General features: G+C 42.1%; 1 protein-coding gene across 3 annotated transcripts in view; it reads right to left on the minus strand.

The window, feature by feature from the left end:
- Positions 1-25,390, minus strand: part of mbc (dedicator of cytokinesis protein myoblast city) — a 107,943-nt gene that overhangs the window by 73,247 nt on the left and 9,306 nt on the right. For all 3 annotated transcript variants that reach the window (XM_050190917.3, XM_050190918.3, XM_050190916.3), the window contains exons 14-22: positions 23,135-23,259; positions 20,544-20,642; positions 16,369-16,441; positions 16,177-16,280; positions 15,326-15,542; positions 7,327-7,424; positions 6,651-6,740; positions 3,433-3,533; positions 539-682 (exon numbers count right to left, since the gene is read on the minus strand). In XM_050190917.3, the coding sequence (XP_050046874.1) occupies positions 539-682; positions 3,433-3,533; positions 6,651-6,740; positions 7,327-7,424; positions 15,326-15,542; positions 16,177-16,280; positions 16,369-16,441; positions 20,544-20,642; positions 23,135-23,259 (1,051 nt within the window). The remainder of the gene's footprint in view (positions 1-538; positions 683-3,432; positions 3,534-6,650; positions 6,741-7,326; positions 7,425-15,325; positions 15,543-16,176; positions 16,281-16,368; positions 16,442-20,543; positions 20,643-23,134; positions 23,260-25,390) is intronic.

Here is a 25,390-nt window from a genome sequence, read left to right on the forward strand (position 1 = left end):
ACAATCTAGGCTGACTAAGGGCCTATAGTTTCGTATGCACTATAGCACCTATACGCTTGCGCGTTCGTCACCCACGTTCATGAAGTGAAACATCACTGTCTCTTTTTGTTTCCACCTCTTGTTTTTGCCTCTGTCCACAGGCAATGCATGCCGCAGGTCTCCAGTAGGGTGCCTTGATGCACGCGCTGCCTGGTGCGGTGCATTGAGGCACCCTAGCCTCCAGGATCGGTGGCGGTAACAGTCACTCCGAATGTTCGTCTTAACCAAAGAGCGCGTCTGAGGCGGCTCGTCTTAAGTGAATTTCTTTCTTTTTTTTGCTTTGAGTCTATGGAGAACCAAACAAATGTTCCCTTGTTGTTTTTTATATGCGAGGATTTGGCTTAACCCAGTTCTTCGTAAGGAGAGTTCACTGTAGATTCATAAATAGGCCATAACAGCCCACCATAATATACCTTTAATTTTTCAAACTATGAGGCCAATCATATACTGTGACGAGACAGAACCAGAACTTGTTCAGTGGAAAGTAGTAGTTACTTACTGAGCAAACAGTTTCCTGGAATGAACAATGAACTTGAAGATGTACTCTATGCTCTTCATAGCACGAAACAACAGACTGCCTTCAGTTTCTTGTGTGTTGGTATTGATGTTGTCAATGTAATACTTCAAGACAACAATGAGTTTGCTGAAAGGCAAATGGATTATAATGTATAAACAAAACAAAACTTCTGTGAAGGCAGGCAAAGCAGCAAGCAAAACATGAAATGTAGCAAGGAATGAAGTCTAGCATACTTATAAACCCTGCTTACAATATGGCATCCAACTTTCTGCTTTCGACCAAAAAATTTGCAGAAAACATTCACTGGAAAAAAAATTTCGTAGAAACGAAAAAAAAAAAAACACCAGTTTTCGGCACTTATGTGCATTCAAATATTTCCACTTGATAGTTGGGACATGATGCCAACACAGCCATAACACAATTAAATGCGAGAGTGCAATTAACTTGACATTTCTGCATTCGAAAGAGTACGTAAAAGATCAAGTAAAAGAATAACGGCTATAAAATGTGTGCAATACCTAAACATACAAGAAATTTGAGCTCAATTGCTGCTTTTTAGTCACTTTTAGTCAAGCTGTTATTCATACTAACAACTTCATTGGATGTTAGGTTGTGACTTTGCAAGGTCACACAAGTCTGCCAATTTTTCTTCCGCCAATAACAACTGCCATTTGACATCCTGATAACGCAACAGAACACAATACATACATATTTTTAAAAGTAAGTGAACACTGAAGACAAGGAAAATGTTTCTGGAACATAAACATCAGGCAATGCATTGCATCAGGCATGCATTGCCTGTGCATTGCTAACAGATTTTTTTCCTATCTTATCGTTTATTTCCGATGTAGAAACTGTATAATATATGACATTGACTCACTGTTTGCCACGATCTTACTATCCCCTTTTTATGTTTTGTTAGGAGGTCCCCCCGACAGTTGTTACTTCGGGACCTCCGAATGTGTACTTATACCCATCTTGTATTTGTTTTGTCAAAAATAAATATTGATTGATTGATTGATTGATTGATCACTATATATTACACCTACATAAAATGCATTTTGCATATAAAAAAAAAAAGCAGAGTGACCTAAACAATGTAAATTACGGTAATAACTCTAAACAGTAGATAAACTACACAATAACTTTTTCTTAGGCAAGTTAGTGCTTGCTGAATGACATTATTTTTGTAGTGTGAAAATACCAGAAAGGAAAATTAGCAGCAGGCCCAAGATTTGTTTTCGGGGGGGGGGGGCAACCCAGGGTAACTTTCCTATGTAAATGAAGGGGGGTATCTTTACTAGTACAAATGTGAATAATGCCCCCGTTCACCACAAACATGCGTAAACCTGCAAAAGGGAAATGAAATAAGGTGTATCTCACAGGTATGCCTTTGAGATACACCTCTCCTTTAGTTGGCAAACAAGGAACCGACACATCAAATGGACTCGCGCAGGAAAGAAGCGCAGGAAGAACACTGCCAAAAACAAGTAAACAAGCGAAAGTGTAAAACAAAGATTTGCAAAACAATCTTTTGGATCCCTCGTTTACTGCTCTACCAAGTGCCAAAACAGACTCGTACTGTTATTTGGAAAATTGCGTAATGATGTGTGGCCGCCGGTCCCAACAACTGCGTAAGCACAGGACGCTGCGGCTCTATACGTACTGCGCCCACCGCGAAAGGTTAGAAAAACACCCACATAAGCACAGCACAGAAGTGGCTACGTCAGGCGGCTTGACTGATAACTGTAGAAGCGTCATTCAACACACACGAAATCATTCTCCACTTCTGGCGGTGTTTTCTCTACTTCCTTTTCAAATAAAAAGATGTTGATCCATAAATATTTTCACAAACAATGCTTAAATTTGTTAATTTTTGATTTTCCTTCCTGTTTGGCTGTTGCCTCGGCTCTCTTACTTGATCGCTTAATTTCTCAATTCCTTGAGACTTGTTTTCAGTTGCCAATTTAGCACGAAAAGTGCTGTACAATTCCAGAAAAACGAGCCGAGGTAATGGGTGACATATATATTGCCTATGGGCTTAACACTTATTGCAGGGTTTCATGATGGAAGTTGTTTCGTATGATTTTATTTTCCACCTTATCTAACCCATATCACGGGTATATGGTTGCGATTATCTACCAGTGTCGCGGCGAGCCGTCACGCACGGAAATAATGAAGCAAAAGGAAAAGTTAAATGCAACTGCCGTTTTCTCCGGCCACAGCTCGTTCCATGAGTATAAAGACCAGCTTACTTCGAACTGAATCCCTTTCCTGGTCCATGGATCGGTCTAAACAAAGAAAGTTGAACCAACATAGCAACAGCGATGCACGTGACCGTTCTAACAGACGGCAACAACTGAATGCACCTCAAGTTAACCGCGCAGGCACCGAATCGATGACAAAATAGGCTTTCACACCCCAGGAGATGCCAATACTATCTCCATCCAAAAGGAGAGAAAAAGGCAGCAAAATGTGAACTGCCGAATAGCTGTCAGGTCTCAAGATTGATTTGCCGGTGGTTTAGGAATGTGTGTGAGGAGTGGTGGCATGAGAGTGGGGGGGCGAGGGGGGGGGGGGAGTATGCCACAATTATTTGGCGGGGGCACCCCCCCCCCCCTGGGTACGTACCTGACTCGCAGCGACAGACAGCACTGAAGCAGTCTTTTTTCTGCTCTGTCTGTCACTGCTAATCTTTCCAGTATTTATTGCACTACAAATTATGTCAAGGTAGATAAAAGATCCACGGAGACCACAATAAGTTACAAGCTCCGTAATTTCACACAGTTGTGAGATTTGTGAAAACACTGCAAGATTTGACTCCACCTTGCATACAAACCATCACAAAAAACTAAATCAAAACACATACTGCTTACTTGTAAGCTAGTGTAGCACTGAATGTTTCTTCAATGTACAAATCTAACACTGGCTTGAAGTGCTGGTACTTCCGATCAGAAATGAGGCCGATGATGAAAACCTGGAAGAAGAAGAATTTTATGCTTCATAAAATGAGGCACAGCTTAGAGAGAATGAATGGTTAGGTCAGAGTTGACAGAACCCTGAAACATACACTGAGTGTATTTCCTTTTCTATCACATATTTCTATCACATAGTAGTTTCACATAGTGATGACACCGCAACAACTGTGAGAGAACACACAATCGCGAATTTACCGCAATACAGTGAAACCTCATTAAACCGTAGTTGGCCGGAGCTCGGAAAAAGTATGTACTAAACGGTAGTACTGCTTAACCAAAATAGCATGAGATTGCCCACTTACCTGTCAAAAATGGAACTCGGAGAGAGTGCAATGAAAGGCGAAAAAACATGCAGTATTTATTTACTTCGCGCGACAAACACGTTATTTTTGTTTGATGCCGCGGCGGCCTAGCAGTGACGACAGGGGCCTCAAACTTGCTTAAGCTGTGAGCCAGCTTTTCAGCCAGCCCCCTCTACTCGACAAACACTTGCATGGCAGATTCCTCGTTGGCGTTACATATTCTCCGTGCACAGGCGCGGTAGTGTTTCAGAAGTCGCGGGGCACCTTTTCATTGCAGGGTGCTGTTCTCGTTGCAACGATTGTATTTATAAAGCTGACGTAACATGCAGCTTCTGCCACTGTTGGGCCTGAATCGCCCGTGCTGTCGCTTTCCGTGTTGTCCTTATCACTGTCGGTAGGTGACACTTCGGCAACAACAGAGGCAACAATGGCGAAAAGTCGAACTCTGCAGCCGACATCTCTTTGCGGTCCCAGCAGCGCTGCCGAGCAACTTCTTTACATTCCAAATGCCACACATCGTAGTCAACAGTAGACCCATGTCGCGTGCCGGCGCCGACTTTTCACGTCAGATTCGATAGCACGAACGAAGTCTAATTTTTCTTCTAAGCTAAGCACCCAGCGTCTTTTCTATCCGTGTTTCAGCATGACGCGAGTTCTCGCTTGCACGACACCACAACACTCTCTGGCATGGCGCCGAAATGATGTTGACGTGGCTTAACGCGCAAACGCACAGGGCGCTTGGAGGCGGTTATGCTGATTTCTGAGGCTTGTTCTGCCGGGCCGCTCGATGGAGACGATGCACCACCGTGTTTACACGACGAAAGGTGGAAACACTACATGTTAACCGATACGTACGCAATAAGCTGGTACGGTTTATGCGGATACAAAACACATTATGTTCAATGGCCGCTGAATCGGCGATTTGACTTTACTACTTTTAAAACGAAACTACTGTTTAAGCGGATACGGTTTACCGAGGTGTTACTGTATAACAATGTGTGCCAAATCCAGGATACTTATTAATTTGATCCGCTATAGAAGGACACACTTGGGAAAGAGGGCAGTAACACCAAGCTGTGGTATCAAGCATGAATGTGATATAGCAAACAAAGACTGTTCAACAGTTCTCGGCTCGGTGTTATGCTAGTAGTATTGCCTGCCTTTTGTATGTTACAAACAACAGCAGAGCATTTTAAAATTCTGTACCACTTATGCTTAGAAAGTGAACAGCAGTAATGATGCAAAAACTGTTTTGAAATTGTTTGAACTAGTGTAAGAAATTTAAAAGACATCTGGGCAGTGCCATCCAGTCATCTTGATGCCCACTGCTTCATTTACAAGTTCTACTAACTTTGCCCCTTCGCACATCCCAGCCTTGCCTTATAAACTACTTTCCACTTGTTGGGCTCATTTTCTAAAGCGAATCGCTTTCTTTACCTCTTTCGTCCGTTTTTGTGGTTGGTGGTCAGTGTCCGGACTTACAGCCAATACAAAAATGACAATGCGAAGGGCGTGTGCTCTCACACAGCTGAGTGACCAAGTTGCAGGGCGCGTTGTATGCAAACGCGAACTACCTCGTTGAGACGCACATGCTGTTGCGTGTGAATTTTGGAGCGTCTGAATCTCTAGATGCTTCGATGGAGAGGTCAGGCAGGACAGCCCTCCTCTCCTCCTGCTAGCGCCTACCCCTGTGGGAAATGCAAAAGTGAACTCTGCTGGGAGACGAGGATGGCAGTCGTCTTCCACCCCGGTGCTCACGCCGCTAGAGACAACACGCATGACAAATCAGCTTTATGTAAAGCCACCTAGACTACCACTGCAAATGCAATGGTAAACCGCTATGTTCTATACCGAATTACATAATGAAACTATGAGTGCTACCAAAATATCCTCACTGTAACAAATATATGCTATCAAGCTCATTAACCCATTTAAAAATGAAATTCTGAGGTTTTACATGCCATAACCAGGATATGATTATGAGTCACACTGTAGTTGGAGACTCCAGATTAATTTGGACCACCTCGGGTTCTTTAACGTGCACCAAGTACATGGTACCATGGGTGTTTTTGCATTTCGCCCCCATTGAAATGTGGCTGCCGCAGCCGGGATTCGATTCCACACTTGGGCTTAGCCTGGGCTTAGCAGCACAATGCTATAGCCACTACGCCACTACGGCAGGGATCAAGCACATCATTGCTTTAGTAAAAAGAATAACATTCTAGAAAGCTTTTGGCTATTCGCTTACATCAACAATCATTGTTGATGGTTTTCACAAGATTTTTGTTCCTATAAGTGCTGTCTTGGAGCAGAAGATGCTGTGTACATAAAAAAAGCAAACAGCATTGAACATATAGGCCCAAATTGCTACACCACATTTTGCACCAGCTGCTAGAAAATAATATCACTCGTCCAACAAATAAGAAGCAGGCAGTCGTGACCTCACTCTTTTGCATTTGATCAATGTGTATTAACGACGTAAATGTAAATGCATCAGGAAAGACAGGTACTAGCTTCATACATAAAATAAATTATGTATGCAAGGCACTGTGTTGACTCGCAAGGTGAGTACATCATCATCATGAGTATGAATAAACAAAAAGTCTTGAAAATTTTGCCTTTTCAATAGCTTGTTTTCTTTATATGTTCATTATTCTACAACTTTTGCTTGAAGCATCAAAATGGATGGCCATAACTTCTTTAGACTTACATTTTCACTGTATCATAACAGTATAGTATCACAAAGCATGGCAGTAAAAATAAAATAAGTGGCCCTTTGGTCATACAAGCCATAAAGCAACATAATTATCTTACCAGGGCTTCAAAAACAAGATTGTCATATAGCTCAGAGTCCGAGTTCTTCATCAATATGTCGAACAAGGCATCCAAGATGTCCTGCAGGAACTGGAATATAAAGTATCACACACAAGTGAGTATAGTGTCTGAGCTATAGAGCAATGCAAATAGGGTCATGCATTTTTGTGCTGGTCTTTATGTATTATTCCTAATGAAGAACCCTTCTGGTTGTAAGAAGTATGCTGTACTGGATTTATTTTAAAACCTGATGTTTACGAACCCCTGAAGAAGGAGCTGGTCGGGCTCCGGAACATCAGGTTTCTAAAATAAATTTTGCTTAGAGTTTTCTCTACTCTTTAATTCAGTTGTCCCCAACCAGCCAGATATCTGCCAAATGTTTATTTACCTTTGTACTGGAGGCGACATTGCATATAACATCACGTAGGCACTTGTAAAGGATTTGTGAGCACAGCTCGATAATTAATGACAACCAAATGTACTTGTGTGGTCCAGTGCAAACAGCTAGGGTAACAAACTAACACACGTAAAACAACATGGCACCAACTTTGTAACCAATAAATAACATGGATTCAAGTAAAATGAGCAAACATATAGGAAATTTATTTCACAGCATAAACAGAAACCTAAATGACACTTCAATAATATGTATGAATGCAGTTGCGATGCACAGTACCTTCACAACTTCTTCACCATCGACCTTCATCAGTGCGTGAAGGTTCTTTTCCAAGTTATCGGGAAGAGTCCACCACTTTAAGAGGCCAAGAAGGTCAACTGTAAGAGAAAAAGAAAAAAACATCACACATTAGCACTAGCTTTACTTAAATGAAAATCTTGCATTCTAGTGAGTGTTTGGAAGGAATATGTTTTACATAGGCTGAAATTGTGAATAAGACTTGCAAAACTCCCACAAGCGAAGTATTTTGTGTAAGCTGCAAGTTATAATAATTAGTTTCTCCACTCTAAACACTGTCAGTTGCTGTTTACATAATTGCAATATCTGTCTTAATTAAAGGGTTAGAGAGATGGTAAACATAATGCTTCAATCCTACTTTTTTTTTACTTTCCAATTTTTGTTAAACAATTTGAGAGCATAGATAAAAAAGCTGCTCCTAACAGTTACTAGAATATGATCTTTATTTTATTTAAATGCAACAAATTTTATTATATATCAATTATAAAACTTGTCACTAACCAAACGGCGAAACTGACGTTTCAGAGCACATTTGGACACCATGTCCGCAGCAGTTCTCACATTTCGAACAATGTAGGTATACAGGCACCAAAATGTTAAGTTTGTCATTGTATGGTCAGTGACAAGATATATAATTGCTGTGTTATGGTTTTACCTGCCTGAATGGTTCTCCATCATGCCCTTTACTACAACAAATTCCATTCGAATTACTTCAGTGATCACACAATGGTTACACGGTGATTATAAACACATTTATGCTTTTCCTATGTTTATTTGAATATGTGGTCTACTACATGACTCCTCATTTACAATTCAATAAACAATATCAAAACAATGATGTGATATTGGTTCAAGCCACTTCGAAACACCTTTTGGAGCAACTAAAACATCCCTTTGGAGCATCAAATCACCCGTTTGGATCAGTTACCAGCCACTCATATTCACACGCAAATATTAGGTAGAGCATATTACCATGTTCGCCAACGACAAACTGTATATGCACCAGTGCATACCTACGCTTGTCTATAGGATAACCCAGAGAATTCAATTAATTCATTGCTTTTCAGTTTCCTGTGTATAACCCTAAGTTTATTAAATTCCGTAGCCCCAGGCCTAGTAATGCAAAAAACCCTTTCCTAATAAAATTTTATAAGTTCATTTTTCAAGCATGTCTTTCCTAGCCACCTTTCCTCATGAGTAGTTTCATTTGAATTCATCCAATATGGCCACGAGCGTATCGTGTGCTTGTGTTGAACAAAACTGCAAGTTTCGCATGACTCTTGTGTAACATACAAACCAACTGCTTCATGAAATAATGCCATGTCGATCAGTATATACATATGCCATTAGCCTTGGGCTTGTGTAGCAGACACAATAATTGTCGCATTATAACATTAAATTTGTGACAATCTTTAATTACGATTTGTGCACATCAATGTCAGTACATAAAGCTGTTATGCAAGTGCTTCCGTGCCGCAAGCCATTTGTACATGAACAAATGTTCCATGTGTGCTTTCACTCTACAAAATAAACAGTGATGCAGCTGCAGGCACAGCATGTGTCCCAATGCTGGCATCACCATTTTCAAGACATAACTTGAGGCATACATCTTAGTAACCACTAAATATTACACTACAGTCATGGGAGGTTGATTTACATACTTCGATTATGTGGATCTTAGCCCATTTCTGCTACACATGTGCCGGCTAACATTACATCGGGAAACATGCCCCTCACCAATCCTTCCTAGCTAACAACACACTCCAAAACCAATAACATATCTATCCTATTCACAAACCTCAGAAGTGTCTTTAATAAGCAAGACGACTTATCATGCGCTGCTGATTCTTGTTCTGCAGATATCATTATCCTAACTAAAACATGGCTTTCTGCTAAAATAAAAGACAGCGAAATATTAAACTGTGAGAGAGCATATAACACATCTACAGGTATGATCACGATGTTCATTCTTGGGTGGGTGCATTAATTTCCCTAAGTGATCCACTCATTTCTTGGCTTGCTCATATTGCGTCTTCATTGGAATGTGTGCGCGCGCACGTGTGTGTGCGTGTGTGTGTGTGTGTGTGGTAGCAGATTATCAAGAATTTATTTTTTGCCTGTGTTATCGGCCTTTCAATGCAACATTGTTGTTTCGTAATGAACTTCCCGATGCTCTCAGCAGTGTGGACATTCGTTTCCCTAACTTGCCTTTATTTCTTTTGGGTGATTTCAACTATTCCTGCATGGTGTGGGACGACCATTCTACTGCTCTTAAAAAGCAGTCATAAGAGTACGTTCAACTGCTAAACCTTTTTAAAGATTTAAACTTTGCTCAACTTGTTCTACAACCAACACAATCCACTGCATCCTCCTCCAATATCCGTAAACTTGTATTCACCACATTCCTGACTTAACAATCTTTAACCTACTTCACCGTCAATGCATGGTGCATGGATTTCACGTAGCAAAAAACAGGAATTCGTAACTATAGCCAAGTAGATGTTGCATCAATGACGGTTGAAATGAAATTGTTTCTCCTTAAATGAGCAATCTTTCTAAGCATAATGGTGAGAAAAAGTGGTGTATTTATAAAAAAAATGTTTTCCTTCATCGAGCGATTCATACCACTACGAAAGATAATTTGTAGTCCCAGGTTGCCATGGTCAACTTCATTGTTAAAACGGCCATCTAAGAAGAAGAAACATTTCTTTCGCCATGCAAACCGAACCAATGATTCAAATCATTGGGTTGCCTTCTCTGAAATTGACAATGAGTATAAGAATGCTATAGTGTGCGCCAAAGATTCATTTTTTTTAACACTACATTGCCAAACTTACTACAAACAGACCCACGCAAGTTTTGGAATATTATCAGCGGCTCGGATAATCTTCTTCTTTACCTGACAGGAGATGATAACACCATTGTGCCTCCTAAAGAATGTTGTCCTGTAAAGAATGATGCATTCGCTTCCTTTTTCTGTAAAACCAACTCTGTTTCTATGCAGGTATTACATGACTGCAACTTCCTTCCCATGGATCTCATTAGCATCGATTCTGTCGGTATTGGTAACATTATTAGTAACCTTAAGATTTCTTCATCATTCGGCTGCGACTCTATTACTGCCAAGATATTTAAAATGACTGAAGTCTATTTCTCTGTTACCCTTTCTAATATTTTTGTTCAATCTTTAGAATGTTCAACAATTCCCGGTTATTAGAAGGTAGGAAAGGTGGTTCTTATCAAAAAATCGGATAACGCACATTTTCCCGACAACTACTTACCCATATTACCCATATCGCTCACATGCATACCACGTAAAATTTTGGAACTCGTAATATGCTCTCATCTTATTGAATTCCTAGAAGACAATTCCTTTTTCTCGAACTGCTAGCATGGAAGTGGGAATATGGTTCCTTGCAAAATGCAGCTGTTATCTTTCACTAATGATCTCTTCTTGGACACTGAAAATGGCTTGGATGTTGATTGCAATTTTCTTAACTTAAAGCTTTTGATGGGGTGGCACATGACTTGCTTCTTATTAAACTTAGCAAACTTAATATTGACACCAAAGCATTACACTGGATTAAAGACTTCCTCTTTAACCACACCCAACACGTCACTGCTAACAACTGTTCGTCCACTCATTCCCCGGTTTCATCTAGCATCCCACAAGGATCTGTTCTGGGTCCCTTGTTCTTCTTTATTTACATAAACGAATTCGCCGACTGTATTTCTTTCTCATCAATAAGCCTTTTTTATGACGACTGCATTATTTATAAGAAAATAACTAACACTTTATATACTCAGATGCTTCAAGCAGAATTTAACAATGTGTCGTCATGGTGTAAAAAATAGCTAATGTGACTAAATGTCAATAAGTGTAAAAACATGCAAATAACTCGCTGGAACTGCACTAACAAGTGTACATTCAATCTTTATGGCCTGACACTAGACACTGTAATGTCTTACAAATACCTTGGCAACCACATCAGTAGCGATATTTATTGGCACTTGCATGTTGACTATGTTAACAACGCCAACCGCATGTCGGATTACTTGAATCATAATTTTTCCCTATCACCATCATTGCTAAAGGAACATCTGTACAAAATACTTGTTCGCCCTAAATTAGAATATGCATGTGCAATCTCGCACCCTAATCACGCTGCGCATTTTATTTTATCAAATTACTTTCATCATGCCAATGTTTCATCCATTAAATCCACACTCGGCTTACCTAACCTCTCATTGTGTCGTAAATGCTCTCGCCTTTCATTGTTCCACAAAATCTATCATTATAATCCAGTTCTAAAAGATGTTCTTTTGCGTTTTCCAATGTATGCATCATCTCACTTGGATTATAACTTCAAAGTTTGTGTGCCAGCTTGCCGCACTAATGTCTGTAACTATTCTTTCATCCCCAAGACTAGTGCTGAATGGAGACACCTTCCTGCATCAATCGCCACCATCACAGACACCAAGGCTTCAAGGCTGCCATCCAAGAGGCTTCTTGTTTATTTTGTTTGTTAATCTTGCTAATTCTTCTTAAGCTTCTTTTTTTCTCTCTTTACCTGCCTAATGTTCGTATTTTACTCTTTTTCCTGTAATGCAATCAGGCCTTGGAAGTATGCTAAATAAATAAATAAATAAATAAATAAATAAATAAACAGATTTTGAGTGCTTGCTGTACTCCTTTTCTTCAATAGACCGCTAAAACATCTAGGCACAGGCTTGGCACAAACTATACAATTTTTGCCCAAATGTAGCAGGATGTAGCAGGCCTGTCCACTTGATGCAGTTTGGCGAAATTAGCACAGCAATTGTATCACTGTCAAAAGTTCTGTTACCAGGAAATATAAATGAGTGCCAAAGAACCTTTGTGCAGGAGTTCACATACAAAAACAGAAGTTCCAGCAGAACCCATCTCACAATGACTGTGGATGGTAATGCAGTTAGCGTTCAAGCAATGTAGCGACAATGTATTGCTACTGCCAAAATGCATCATGCAGGAGGTCTGTACTGCAGTGGAACTCCTCTCTCGCGCTTTCCTCTAGACATGCAACACCATCTAGTGGTACTGCTACAAAGTCTGTGAGGAGTCCTCTGCGTGACCTCCGAGATTGCACCGGTGGCGTGCCGGTGCATACGAACCGTGTCTGAACTAGTCACTCGCGCTTCCCTATGGACACACTGTGCCACCTAGTGGAAGTGCCACGAAGCTTGCGTATGGCCTCTGAAATGCATGGCATGCCAGTGGGTGCGAATACTGAGAAACGTGTCATGCATGAGGCATGTACTGCAGCCGGACTTCTCTCTCGCGCTTCTCTCTGGATATGCTGCACCATCTAGCAGTACTGCGCATGACCTCTGATACGCGTGGCGCGTTGGTGTAAGCAAATGCTGAAAATTGTTCTTTCACTGGCTACTAGGTACGTCGCATATACCTAATGACCCAAGTTGGTGTGAAAGAGGTTCATTGAAGAGCGGCACATACCCAGTGCATTTATGGCGCAGCTCTCACGCCAAGCCAAGCATTGGCATGAAAGAGGTTCATTGAAAAGCAGCACATATCCAGGGCATTTGTGGTGCAGCTCGCTAAAGCATCAGGCTGCTGTGCTTGAGGAAGCCATCTGACGTGGGTTCAATTCCACTGAGTAAATATTAAATATTGAAAGCGTTCTTCTTTATTGAAGGGGTTGGGAAAAATGGCTGCTTACCAAGATGGTTCGCAAAGCAAAAACTGTGCGAAGTAGCCCAAGAATGCTAATTGCATTAATAGCTGTAGGCTTGCACGCAAGGACAACTCAACGCTTGTATAATCTTTTGTCCTGCCTAGCAGCCCTTCAAGAAGATTGAACTACACAGCAAATCGACTACTGACACACTGTAGACAACATTAAAGCAAACCTTTGAGCATGATGGGCTCAGATGACTGTGGAGACTAGAAGGTGGCTGACTATTAGCACTGGTGCTTCATGCATGCAACTGCCTTTATGGCTCTGCTTATGCTTGCATTAACGTTCTGTTCTTTCGTCAGAACACTTGAAAGCCTTTTCCCTATCTATATAAAAATCATAGACTTCCATAATCAATCATAACTACATTTGTTGCTCCCTGTATCCTTGCATCAACTTTTCTCCTTCTTTTTTTGCCTCAGTAAATAGTAGCGAGACGCTATCACTATTCCCAAACTGCTGGACTGATTTATGAACTTTAGTTATTTACATTCTTTCAGGGACAGTTCACTGGTATTAAACCAGGGGAAAAAAAAAGTCATGTCAAAAAAAGAGTTTCAATCAACCAAGAATGGACAAAAATGTGCAGTATATAAGTGTTATTATTCTTATTAACTTTTTCCTTAGGTAGGTCTAAAAGGGGGCAGAGGCTAAAGGCGATATGAACACCTGGTGGGGCCTTGGCCCGGTTACGTGGAATTGCAAAAGCGGTTTCCATATGTTATAGTTCAATAAAATGACAGTGTCTCCCAGTACATTGTACAAGCTAGTGAAAATATCAAAACATACTTTTGAGGAAGCAAGACAGGGAGCAACAGGTGACATCACAGGTCTCCCTCAATGCTATGACATTCATAAATTCACACCAGTGTCTTCTTTTATATTTTTCCATTGCAATAACCGTGCTAAGTAGGACTTGAAGAATGTATACAATGATGAAGGGGCACCCACAAGCACAATGTGCCCATGTTTGTTCTCGTCATATTCATATATGCTCATACATCTTTTCAGGTCCAACTTAGTGCAGTTACTACGATGTCATACCCCTAGCACTGTCCCTTTTGTCTGCTGAGCATATTTTTGTCATTTTTGAAAGTGTTTTGTCTCTTAGACCTGCTGTATAATTGTAGCACTCACTGCCAATCACCAACAATGGTGCTTACCAGAAAGAAGTCACCTATGATGTTACATATTTCAGCCAGGCCACACGAAATTAGGCGTTACGTCAAAGGAATAACGCACGTTATGAACTGTATTGCTTCTATCCAAAAAAAAATTTCTGCCTATTGTGAAACAAAGAAAAACAAAACACTTCAAACGCTCAGGAAGAGTAAAGTGCAAGATGATCCTTTTAATGCACACTGAATATAATAAATACGGTAGACTCTCGTTACAACGGACCCTGATAGTTTGACAAAATACGCCCTTTTTATCCGAAGTCCGTAATATTCTAACTGCCTCACTTCTGAAACTTTCATCACAGTGTCTAACAACTTCACCGCAAAGAGAGTGACAAACGTCTAACGTGAAAAAAAAAAAGTCAGTTTCGCACGAAAGGCGAAGCATCGATTGCAATAGCAAATTAAGCAAGTGTGGCAGCAGCGGCGAGCGAATTGCCTTTCGTGCTCTCTCTTGCTTCAACGCAAACTAAACATCGAAAGCACAGTACATACGAAGCAGCCGGCATGGGCGCACTTTGTCCACATCGCAGATCGCTTTAAAGATACGGCGCCTGCACGGGCACGCCGTTAACAGCAGCCACGGGAGTAAGACCCCCCCTCTTTCCCTCGCCTCGGCCCCATGCCTCGTGTGCGAAAGATGGCACGCCTCCACCCCGCTTTCCCCCCTCTCTTGCGCGTGCACACGCACGCACGATATTGAGCCACGATCGTCGGCTGACCCTCGCAAGTCAGTTGCCAGCCCGTACATGGCAAAAGTCCCTTTTATATGCCCAATTTTGACTAAAATTGCCGCTAATTTCGTCCGCTATAGCCTACAGTCCATTGTAGCACTAAAAGCAAACTTCATTGCATTAATAAAATAGGTAGAACAAACTAAGGCTGAAATATGGTACGTTATATCCGAAAGTCTGTTGCATGTGGGTCCGTTGTAATGAGCGTAGGCTGTATACTGTATTTGAAGAGACACTCAGTCCCTAGTAAACAAAATTCAATTGTGTCTGAGATCAATTCAAATACCTGTAACATGCCAAAATTAGCACCTATAATAAACAGGCAGGCCCTCACCATTCTGCGTGAGCTTTGTTGAGCACACCAGTGTTGAAATTTGAAATGAATCCTTAATAGCAAGACTGATTCCTCCTGCCTGGAATGAAGCCAGCTGGGCCTTGTTGGGCTGTGCATTGGGTGTTGGTGAATTTTGCATGATTGCATTGAAGTCACCGCGTGTTGCTGGCAGCGTGAGGTAGGCGGTGTCCACTTCAGTGTGCCGCTTGTGGTCAAACTGCCATGGGTTCACATTTATTAAATGGCAGCTCAAACATTTCGCACAAGAAACACACAACCACACTTGAATGTTGCAGAAAAATCATGGCCTTAAATCAAATAGGTTCTAATATTAGCCCTGCATGCTTATCAGAATGAATGAAGTACTATACAGGCAAACCCACTTATAACAATATTTAAGTGCACAAAGATTCTATTGTTATAACCGATAATACCTTAACTGGGTTGCATGAAATAAATCAAAATAAGGAGATGGAAGAGCTGTTGTGCGAAAAGTAGCTATAATGGCGGAGAGGCCAGTGCTCCTCCCCACCACCTTCCGCCATCGGGCTGCTGATTGTGTTGACTCGTTTAACTGTTTAACTCTGGTTCCTGTGCACTCCGAGAGCACGTAACAAGCCGTGGCTGTTGGCATTAATGGAAGCAAGTTTTAACATGTCTTTGCCCCTATTAAAGTCGATTCATTCAACCTCCCTCATACACATAATGCTAACAAGAAAGCACAGCTGCATCAACTCAGCAGCACCAAGATTTTGTAGCATACCATTTTGCTCACGAGCACTGATATGTATACAAAACAGTAAATCAGACTTCATGTTGACATGGTACTAAAAGAAACACTTCTCCCTCACCCTGTAGACAAGTAGCTCATGCACTTCGTCATTCAGTGTCGTGCCATTTTCTTGCATCAGCTTGACAAATGACATAGCAAATGGTTTCTCAACTCTGTCTTTTGCTGGTAAAGTGAAGGAAAAAAGACAAGTTTTCAATTTCTTCCCTCCCTTTATCTAAGGATAACACCCAAACATCATATTATTACTTACCTTCATTTGATGACCTGTGCTTAAATGTAAACAACAGATGAGCATTGTAAAACTGTTCAATAGGAACTGCAATCTGAAAAAATAAAGAAAGAAGAAAAAGTGAGTTAACACAAACACTCATTGTTACGAAAAAGGAAATGCCAAATATTTCAGAAATACACACTAAAACCACAAGCTATAAACACTTTTCGCAATATTGCAAGAGCAGATGTGAAACAAGCAGTTTCTGAATACTATGTCTGTCTGTTGTAAGGTTTCACATTAAGAGACAAACGTGTAGAAAGCTACTTAGAAGGGCCACATGTGATTAACAAGTTGAATTAGTCATCTGTGCTGCTCAATCTATGCTGCTCAAATGTCAACCAAGTTGACATTTTCAAATTCAGAGTTTTCCAGGTTTTCCCTGAGTGCCTTCGCAAAATTCCCTGAGTGACACAGAGCTTTGTTTTATGTCAAGACGGGCTGACACCACGTCGCCTAATGCTGTCACTCTTTAGTAATCATGTAAAAAAATTTAAAAATAACCGATTTAATCCAGTTTGAATAGTAAGCAGTAGTACTTATTTTATTCAAAATAGAAAACTGAAGGGAGGGATTAGTAAAATGCACAGCGAATAAAATACCTTCGAAAAGATAAATGGTAAAGCCCATTCTAAATCAAACAAACATTTTCAAATAAAAATAAAAAGAGATGCATACAGAAGCAAATATTTTCAAAAATGAGCCATTTCTATTAACTGATAGCAAGCTCATTGGTATTAGGCACGAACTTTGTCACAAGTGAGATTCTCTCAGCAGCTGGAAAGTCAACCTCAACTGTCCTGACATACTCTCAGGCCGCACACAATGCCTCAGTGTTGCATTTCACTGCTTTGAAGAGTTTATTTTGGTTTGGATGAAGGTCACCTGCATCTCGGCGTCAGCCAACACTTTGCTTTTTGAGCTCAAGCTCCTTCAAAGAAGAGGCGGCACAGTTCCTTTCCCGATGATGCCTCAATGCGACGGTCCCTCCTGTTCTCGCCCACGTTCCGCCGCACGTTCGCCCCACAGACCATTTTAAGTGTCCTCTTGGTCAGTTGTACAGTCAATGTCCGATTCTTCGAACTTCCTAGAGGCCGTGAAAATGTCCGAAAAATAGGGCAGTCCGAAAAAATGAATGCGTCTTTTACTGCCATTAAGGGCTCAAATCACCACAGGCACGTCCGAAGAAGCTCTGAAGGCCTGCCAGTGCAGTTATTCAGCATATCGGTGCTCGTACTGTGACAGGAGATGGCAGGTGCAGGCGTGTATAATTAGGGAATACGTACTGTGTCCCGTGACAATGGCCGGTTTGCAAAAATACTGTCGCGCATGCGCGAACACGGCTGTTACGAGCGCCCTCTACATGGTTAGGTACGAGAAGCAGACAGACAACCAAAGCAGCCCTAGCACGCCTTGAGACACCAGTTTGTGGTAGTTTTGATCGCGGTATTTTTGTGAAAAGGCCAGCTAGTCGTGTTGTGCATTGTGCACACATTGCTTCACTAGCAAGCGGAGCACGAGTTTATTTCAGTTTCCGTCCAAGAAGAGCTATCCGGCGAAGAAAGCAGCATGGATAAGCGACGGCCAGAGATGCCATCACAGCCCACAACTTGCTCGCTCCTTGCAGAGCCGCTTTTCAACGCGCTACTTGCGGTTACTGAATCGTCATATGCCAGCGCCGTGAGGTTATTTTGGCCTGCAAGCTTTGAGACACTCTTAAATGCCATCGCATTTCGCCGGAATGTGGAAAGCTCAACATGGACGAGGACGCACAGCACTTGCGAAAGCGCAGTGTCGTCGTCACTCAGTTGTCGCTGACATGCAATTATAACAAATATTATAATGTCATGTCGAAAGTGCGCCTGATATGACAATCAGCGCCCAGTAGTATGCCACTGAAGTGATCAAAACACGCCATCCGAGGGCAGTTGGTGTCGCCGACAAACAGCACGGAGCGACTACTGTGCGACGGAGCTCGCCTGATCTGCTCTTTTCTGCCGACAGATGTACAGATATCCAAATGTATTTTTCATTTAGCCTCTTAATATTCATGCATGCGTTCAAGAGTTCGCAAAAACTATGCGTTCAATTGCTAGCAGAAGCTTCTTTGTAACCTGCGACACCCACGGCCAGCGAGCAAGGCCTACTGTCTTCATCGGTGGCAGTTAGTGCGTATACAATCGAGAGAAGGGCGTGCCGTTTGAGACTTTCCCGTATTTACCATGCACGAACAAGGACCATCGTAATAAGACAAACAGCTGTGTGAAACTTTGCTTTGTTGCAGATGGGCCAAGAAAAAAAGAAAAAAGAAAAGAAATCAGAGTGTTGATAAAATTGCATAAACAGGCCTGGAGTGCGGCCTGATCCCGGTGACCAGAACCGGTAAATGCACTCCCTCACCAGAGCAGGATTGGCCACCCTGGTGCAGCACTTCTCCACAACCTCCTATATGAATACAAAAGAAGTATGGGACAGGCCTTTGCCCTGCAGTGGGCATAACCAGGCTGATGATGATGATGATGATGAAACTCTCCTAAGCGGAGCATCACGTTCGGTTCACTGCCTTTGTTGGCAGCCACCGATTGCTCGAGCCGGTATATAAAACTATAGCTCCCGGATGTTGAAGCAGCAGCCGACGGCGCTTGGAATGAAAATGCTGCGAGTCAAAGCGTTTATTTTTGTGAGCATTTTAGTGTCTGGACAATTAGGCCACGGTTACATGAACAGAGTTGGTTGTCTCTTTATTCTGTCGGCAGCAAAGAGCTAATGCAAAGAGCCTTGCACGGTGGTCGCTGCGTGCGGCCAGTCTGCGAAACCCAGCGCGGACACTCTGTGACACATTGGCAGCGTGTTTCAATGATGTGCACTCCACTCTTTGTTGAAGGAGTGCATGTCGCTTGCATCAGTCCTGTGCTAGCATCAGCAGCCTCCGAATATACTATATGTTTAACGTAGTTTTCTTCCTTCAGTGCTGAGCCTCAATGAGCCTGGCGAATAGCGGAAGTTATAGAAAGCAGATATTGCCACACGCGATCAGGTTGAATGGTACGCTTCGAGAAGTCAGAGGTCCATGTCATGTATGAAAACTGGAACGGAGTGTATCTTCAGATATTTTTGCCACAGGGCACACACGTGGTTGCCGTGGCAGAGGCCAGGCAGAAGCTGAGAAACGAAACTTGCTTTATAACCACGTGCTCTCACATGCAGAGCACCTGCAGCTTTGCCTGTTGTGTGCCAGATGGTGCTCACTATTTTGCCAACCGTCCATTGCCCTTTCCCACGCTTGTTAAGCTTCACCGCGTAACATTGCTATGCTGAGGTGAAGCTGCCTTTTGGGAACCGGCATTATGCAACGCGCCATGCTTTCTAAGCTTCGATGCCAATGGCGAAAACAACAGAGGCAGAGTCGGTACCATTGTTGACAGCGGCGAATTCTTTCAATGAAAAACATGGCACCGAACGGCAAGAACATTAATGGCGAACGTCAAAGCAGCTAGGCCTCGCTTTGCCGCGGTGGATGCCAGTGGATCTGCGTGCGAGAGCGCCGGTTCGAAGCGGCGAGATAATCAAAATGGCGGTGTTGGTTTTGATTAATGGCGTTTAGGACCAACGGTCACGGTTAAAAGTCAGAAAAATCAGACAGCGAAGGGTTCTTGCGTCCGAAATTTCAGACGTTTTTATAACTTGAGTCCATGGAGTACGTGGTAGTGCCGTAAAGCCGTCCACATTATCTGGCATGTCCCAAAAATCGGGTGTCCAGAAAATCGGTCACCGACTGTACACTGGCAACTCCTCCAGCCAACGACACGGCGTCAAATAATTTGTTACGATTCCTGTCTTTTACTCAAGCTAGCATTAGGGTGACTTTCATTCCCTTGCAATAAAATGACAGGTAATATTCCCTGATAGAAGCAGAAATTCCCCGAGTTTTCCCTGAGTATTTCCAGACTATCCATAATCCCTGAGAATTCCCGGTTTTCCCGGTTGGTAGATACCCTGCATGTGCACAAAACTTGCTTACAAATGTTGATAAGAGGAAGCATGATAAAGCAGGCAGCTGTATCTTTATAGATGTGCTTGCTTTAGAAACACAATGTACAAAACAATTCAGGTTCACCTATACATAATAAGAAAACTGAGAAACATTTTTATACCTTGAATGTTTCCATCCAACGTGGCTTGTCTTCATGGTAGTAAATCACACTGTGGTATTCATCAAGGCTTTCAGAGCCTGATCCAACACTTATGACACCCTGAGTAGAAAAAGCGTTCACTGTCAGATCAACTTCTCCTAAACCTTGTTAAGCACAGAGTTCATCATAATTCATGCAATTGTTGTAAAGGTGACATAACATACATATTTAAAGAATCACGGCCGCTCGATCCAAAAGCACAAGGTGCGGCCCGCTGCGTCGCGCCTGAACGGCGTCTCGGGCCTAGTTCTCCGTGCGCCCGCTGTGGCGCCACCGCTCGGGGATGGCTGCTGATAGGGAGCGCCTTCCCAGCTGCGTCGGCACGCGCGATCTCCACTCCAGTCAAGGCGTAAATAATGCGTTTTATATTTGGAAATTGCAGAAAAAATATTTTAAGTCGTCATTGGAAGTGCCGATTACGTCACAAACGCCAACAGATTGTCACAGGGGTGGAAATCTGTTCTAGAATACGCCTGTACGCTATCCGTGACGGTTGCCCGTACGATGCACGACCGGGTGGTGCACTTCCATCGAGAGGTTCTGCTTGAAGCAATCTCTCAGTACTTCTATTCACTTCTCGTGAACACGTACGCAAAGTAAAAGCTTTACATAGGGAGAACTTGTACGAGTTTCCCAAGTAATTCAAACTTAGATGAAATAAAAACGCTTATCATTGCAAATAATCATCAGTAGATTGTTTCTCATAAAAACGAAGCAAATTGAGTGATACTAGAGGCTATCTAAGGAGTGCGTCCCTTTTAACGAAGCTTCAAAGGGCCTGTGCTTCGAACATGCTCATACCCTTTATTTGAGCATGCTTTCCATAAAACACATTCCCACAGTATTCTTTCATTGTAGGCAGGTTTTTTTTCCCGTGAAGTGGGCCACTTGGTTGCTGATAAAAACAGCAGCTTTGTCTCATTTTTCCACTCTTTGTAATACCTAAACAAAGAACTGAATTTCGTTGTTGTTTTCATAAACTAAGAGGCGGTTTTTCATTGCGTCCCGTTCGGACTGCAATTTTTTTCAACTCTTCTCCTTGACGGACAACTTTTTTTTTCAATCTCTTGACTGCTTGCTTTGACTGTTCTAGGACGTCCACAATATCTAATGTAGTATGGCAGGCCTGGTCAACAGAAAAACTACGTTCAGAGCATGATTCTAAGGCAGTCTCTGGAACTAGAGCTTCCACCTAGTCGCTGAGAAACTGCAAGGCACTTTCGATGTTGGGGCTTTCTCCTGAGCTGCCGCAATTATCACTTGCCTCAACTACTGTGTGATCAGTAAAGTTTCCTTGATGGCGTTTTTTGGGCTGCACATTCTCTTTTGACAGGTACTGTGAATATTTGCAAAACACGGTCGGTACCGCATTCGGAAGCAGGAGCCTAAGTTCTGTGTTCGTTTTATAGTCACTTTCTGTAAAGTGCAGGGAACCTAACAGAGATCTATCGCTCAGTTCCCACTTGCTTCCTTTTCACTCCTTGGCGAGAGATATTTTTTAGCCACGCTTCTCGACGCTCCGAGTCGCATGGGAATTCGTGATGTTTCACAGTCGGGTCCTTTTTGGCATTTGTGTCGCAGAGTGGCACACAACAGTTGCGCGGCACCGCGCCACATGAACGAGGCTGGCTACAGCACACACGCACACCGAAGAGCCTTAACAAAGCACAACAAGCACAGGCAAACTTGCTCAGACACACGCACGCGAAAAAGCACGAGATTAATGCATACCGCACGAGGCAAACACGTTCTGACGCGAACCGACTTGCTCACACACACGCACGTGAAAAAGCACGAGATTAATGCATATCGCACGAGGCAAACACGTTCTGACGCGAACCAACTTGCTCACACACACGCACGCGAAAAAGCACGAGATTAGTACATAGAGCACGAGGCAAACACGTTCTGACGCGAGAACCAACGCCCGCTTGCCCCGGCGCGAAGACGCGAAAGCATCCCCGACCGGTGGCACCCTCACCAAGAAAAGCGGTCGCAACTGTAAACTCGGCCAAGACGCTCCCGCCTATTGTCCGCGGCGCGACGTAGCTGGCCGCACCTTGCTTTGCATCGAGCGGCCGTGAAAGAATAAACATACAAATAAACATTCATATTATGAAGCACTGTTCTGAAGCATATCTCCTTTCTGAGAGAGAGAATGGATGACACACTGACTTCACGTACACTGTACAAAATAAACAAGACTCTATGATGATCACACCACAAAATGATAGGAGTCTCAAAATTACTAGTACCTCTATTAGGAATGTGCATGTAACTAACTTCTATCACAAGGTATTCGCTCATTGTTTCATCTATGGTTCCTCACCTATGGAACTATGACAGTGTTCAAGATAATGAACATACCAGTTTGCCAGACTGGCAAGTAACGTGTTCTGTTGTATACTTACTTGCTGTTGGACATGTAACACTAAAAGAAATGAAACCATAATGGCTATGGAACAAAACAGAAGGTACAACACACTAATATAAATGCAGCACAAAAGATTTTTGTAACACAAAAGGTTCACAGAATCAATACTTATTCTTACAGGAATGACAGATCCTTTGTCATTGCACACTTTCACTGTGACCTCAATATTTCTGTCTGAGGTCTTGGTACCTTTAGAGAATTCGGCCTGGACGAGTGTCAAGTACAGGTCATTCCGTACATCACCTGTAATAATATAAAAGCAAAAGCTATAGAAACAAAGCCATGCAAAGAAAATTAACTTTTTCTTCTACAGGCCAAAGAAAATATTCACAATGCCACAAGCAAGCTTCAGTGAAAGGCATAATGCCACAGAGACAAAAAACTATTGCTGTTATCTCCACAAGACAAGATGGCATGTGCAGCGGAGAACCTTCTGGAAAGGAAATCTCTCTACACATTACAACAGCTTATTTACAGTTCACTTCAATGCCTTTCCCGGTTTGTACACAACAGGCTAGTTGCTGCATGACATCGCCATATCTGGCAGCCATATCCATCACCATGGCAGCCATATCTCAATTACTTTGAGCACGCCCTCTACAAGCAGTACTTTAATAAGAAAATAACAATGCAGCTGTCATAGACAAGGAATAAAATGTGACTGAGATGCTTGTATCCTTCAGCTCCTGCTCTATAAATCTGGTAGAGCTCCTCACACAAAGATTATTGTCACATGATGAGTCTCATTTCAAGATGCTACTAACACACAGCATCATGCCAATATACCATTAGACTTTTCTTTTTAATCTTTTACAACATAAATATTTTCACTTATTCCACTGTACACATTCCCAGCTTTCTGCATAGGACATGGCCGCTTCAGGACAATATTTTCTATCTCAAAGGGCTTAGGCATTCTTCTGCAAGAAAAATAACCATTTTAGACTAATCACAATACTGATGAGAAGTTTACACACAGTATTAGTGCATGCATATGTTGGCTCAGTATAGCTCAAAAGAAGAAAAGTTTCCCAATATTATATGCTTACTTGTTGCTCACAAGCTACCTTTAACCACAATGCTTTGAGTCTGATTGGCATCTGTGTACATATTGTAAGTAGATGAGTCAGAAGACCTCTGTCATGCTTTGCCATTTCTAGAAACTATAAACTGGCTAAACAACTCACTTATTTGTGAAGTCATTTGACCATCATCATCAGTGACACACAAGCAGATAACTCAAAATGTGATAAAAGGCTCTGATTCACACTTCCTGTCACCAATTTGATGCCCAAGCCTTTGTACTGCTATGGCTATCCAAAGAATGTGATGACACTGATGTCTGATAAGAGTCCCTGATAACACAGCCGTGTAGTACAAAAGGTAAGAATATCATAATGAAACCAGTGCTCTGAGCAGAAGCACTGCTATTATTTGGTTTTTGCCTCAGAACATTTTTCCTTCTGTGTGAATTTAGTAATGAAATAAATGTTTGTACAAAATGTAACAAATTTAAAAACAGGCACTGGATGCAACCCATACAGTAAACAAAGAATACTAACAAAAATTCTCCAGTTAAAAGCAACCATTAACAACAAAGCTATCATAATACAGCAGAGAAAACAAACATGAACATTTCTCGTCTCTTCTGTGCCCACATGTCACTGGCGGATTCAGAGAGAGATTATTAAGGCATCTGGGTAATTTAATATCACTGCGGTTAGCTCTGCCACCAGTAGGCCTTAACTTGCTATTCAAGCCCTCAAGAGGCAGAAAAAAAAATAGTGTTGCACAATGCAATAAAGTTAGACACCCTCATTGCCCCCCCCCCCCCCCTCCCTCAGTAAGTGAAGCCAACAAAACATGCCCTTGAGTTTCCAACTAATCCTGCACCCAGACTACAAAAGCATGAGAGAGCAACCCAGCACAACACAAGTTGATTTCAAGGATCATAAGAAACATGCAGACTCACTCCAGAGAAATAGTGCACATGATTCATACACAGTGTAACAACAAAAAAGAAATGCTGCTTCAAATAAACGAGTGCAATTCACCATCAACTGAACCTATGAAAGCCAGTCAAGAATGACATAGTGTCACTTCCTTTTACAACATACCGCATGTTTATGGATGGTGCAGCTTTGAACCTTATGAATGACAAATACAGAAGCTAGCACATAACTATTTGCATGACAAGCCGTATTTTTAATACTGGTTTGGCAAGGGGATATATACCTACTGTTAAACATCAACATTTTGAGGTATGCCAGTTCAAAATAGGTGGCCTCTACTACAAAAAGTTAACCATTGCTAAATGTACCCCTTCCTTCATTATGTCACAGATCTCATTAAGTGGTCAACAGTTGATGTTGGC

Source organism: Dermacentor andersoni, chromosome 1 (genome assembly GCF_023375885.2).
Source record: "Dermacentor andersoni chromosome 1, qqDerAnde1_hic_scaffold, whole genome shotgun sequence".
Lineage (NCBI taxonomy): Eukaryota > Metazoa > Arthropoda > Arachnida > Ixodida > Ixodidae > Dermacentor > Dermacentor andersoni.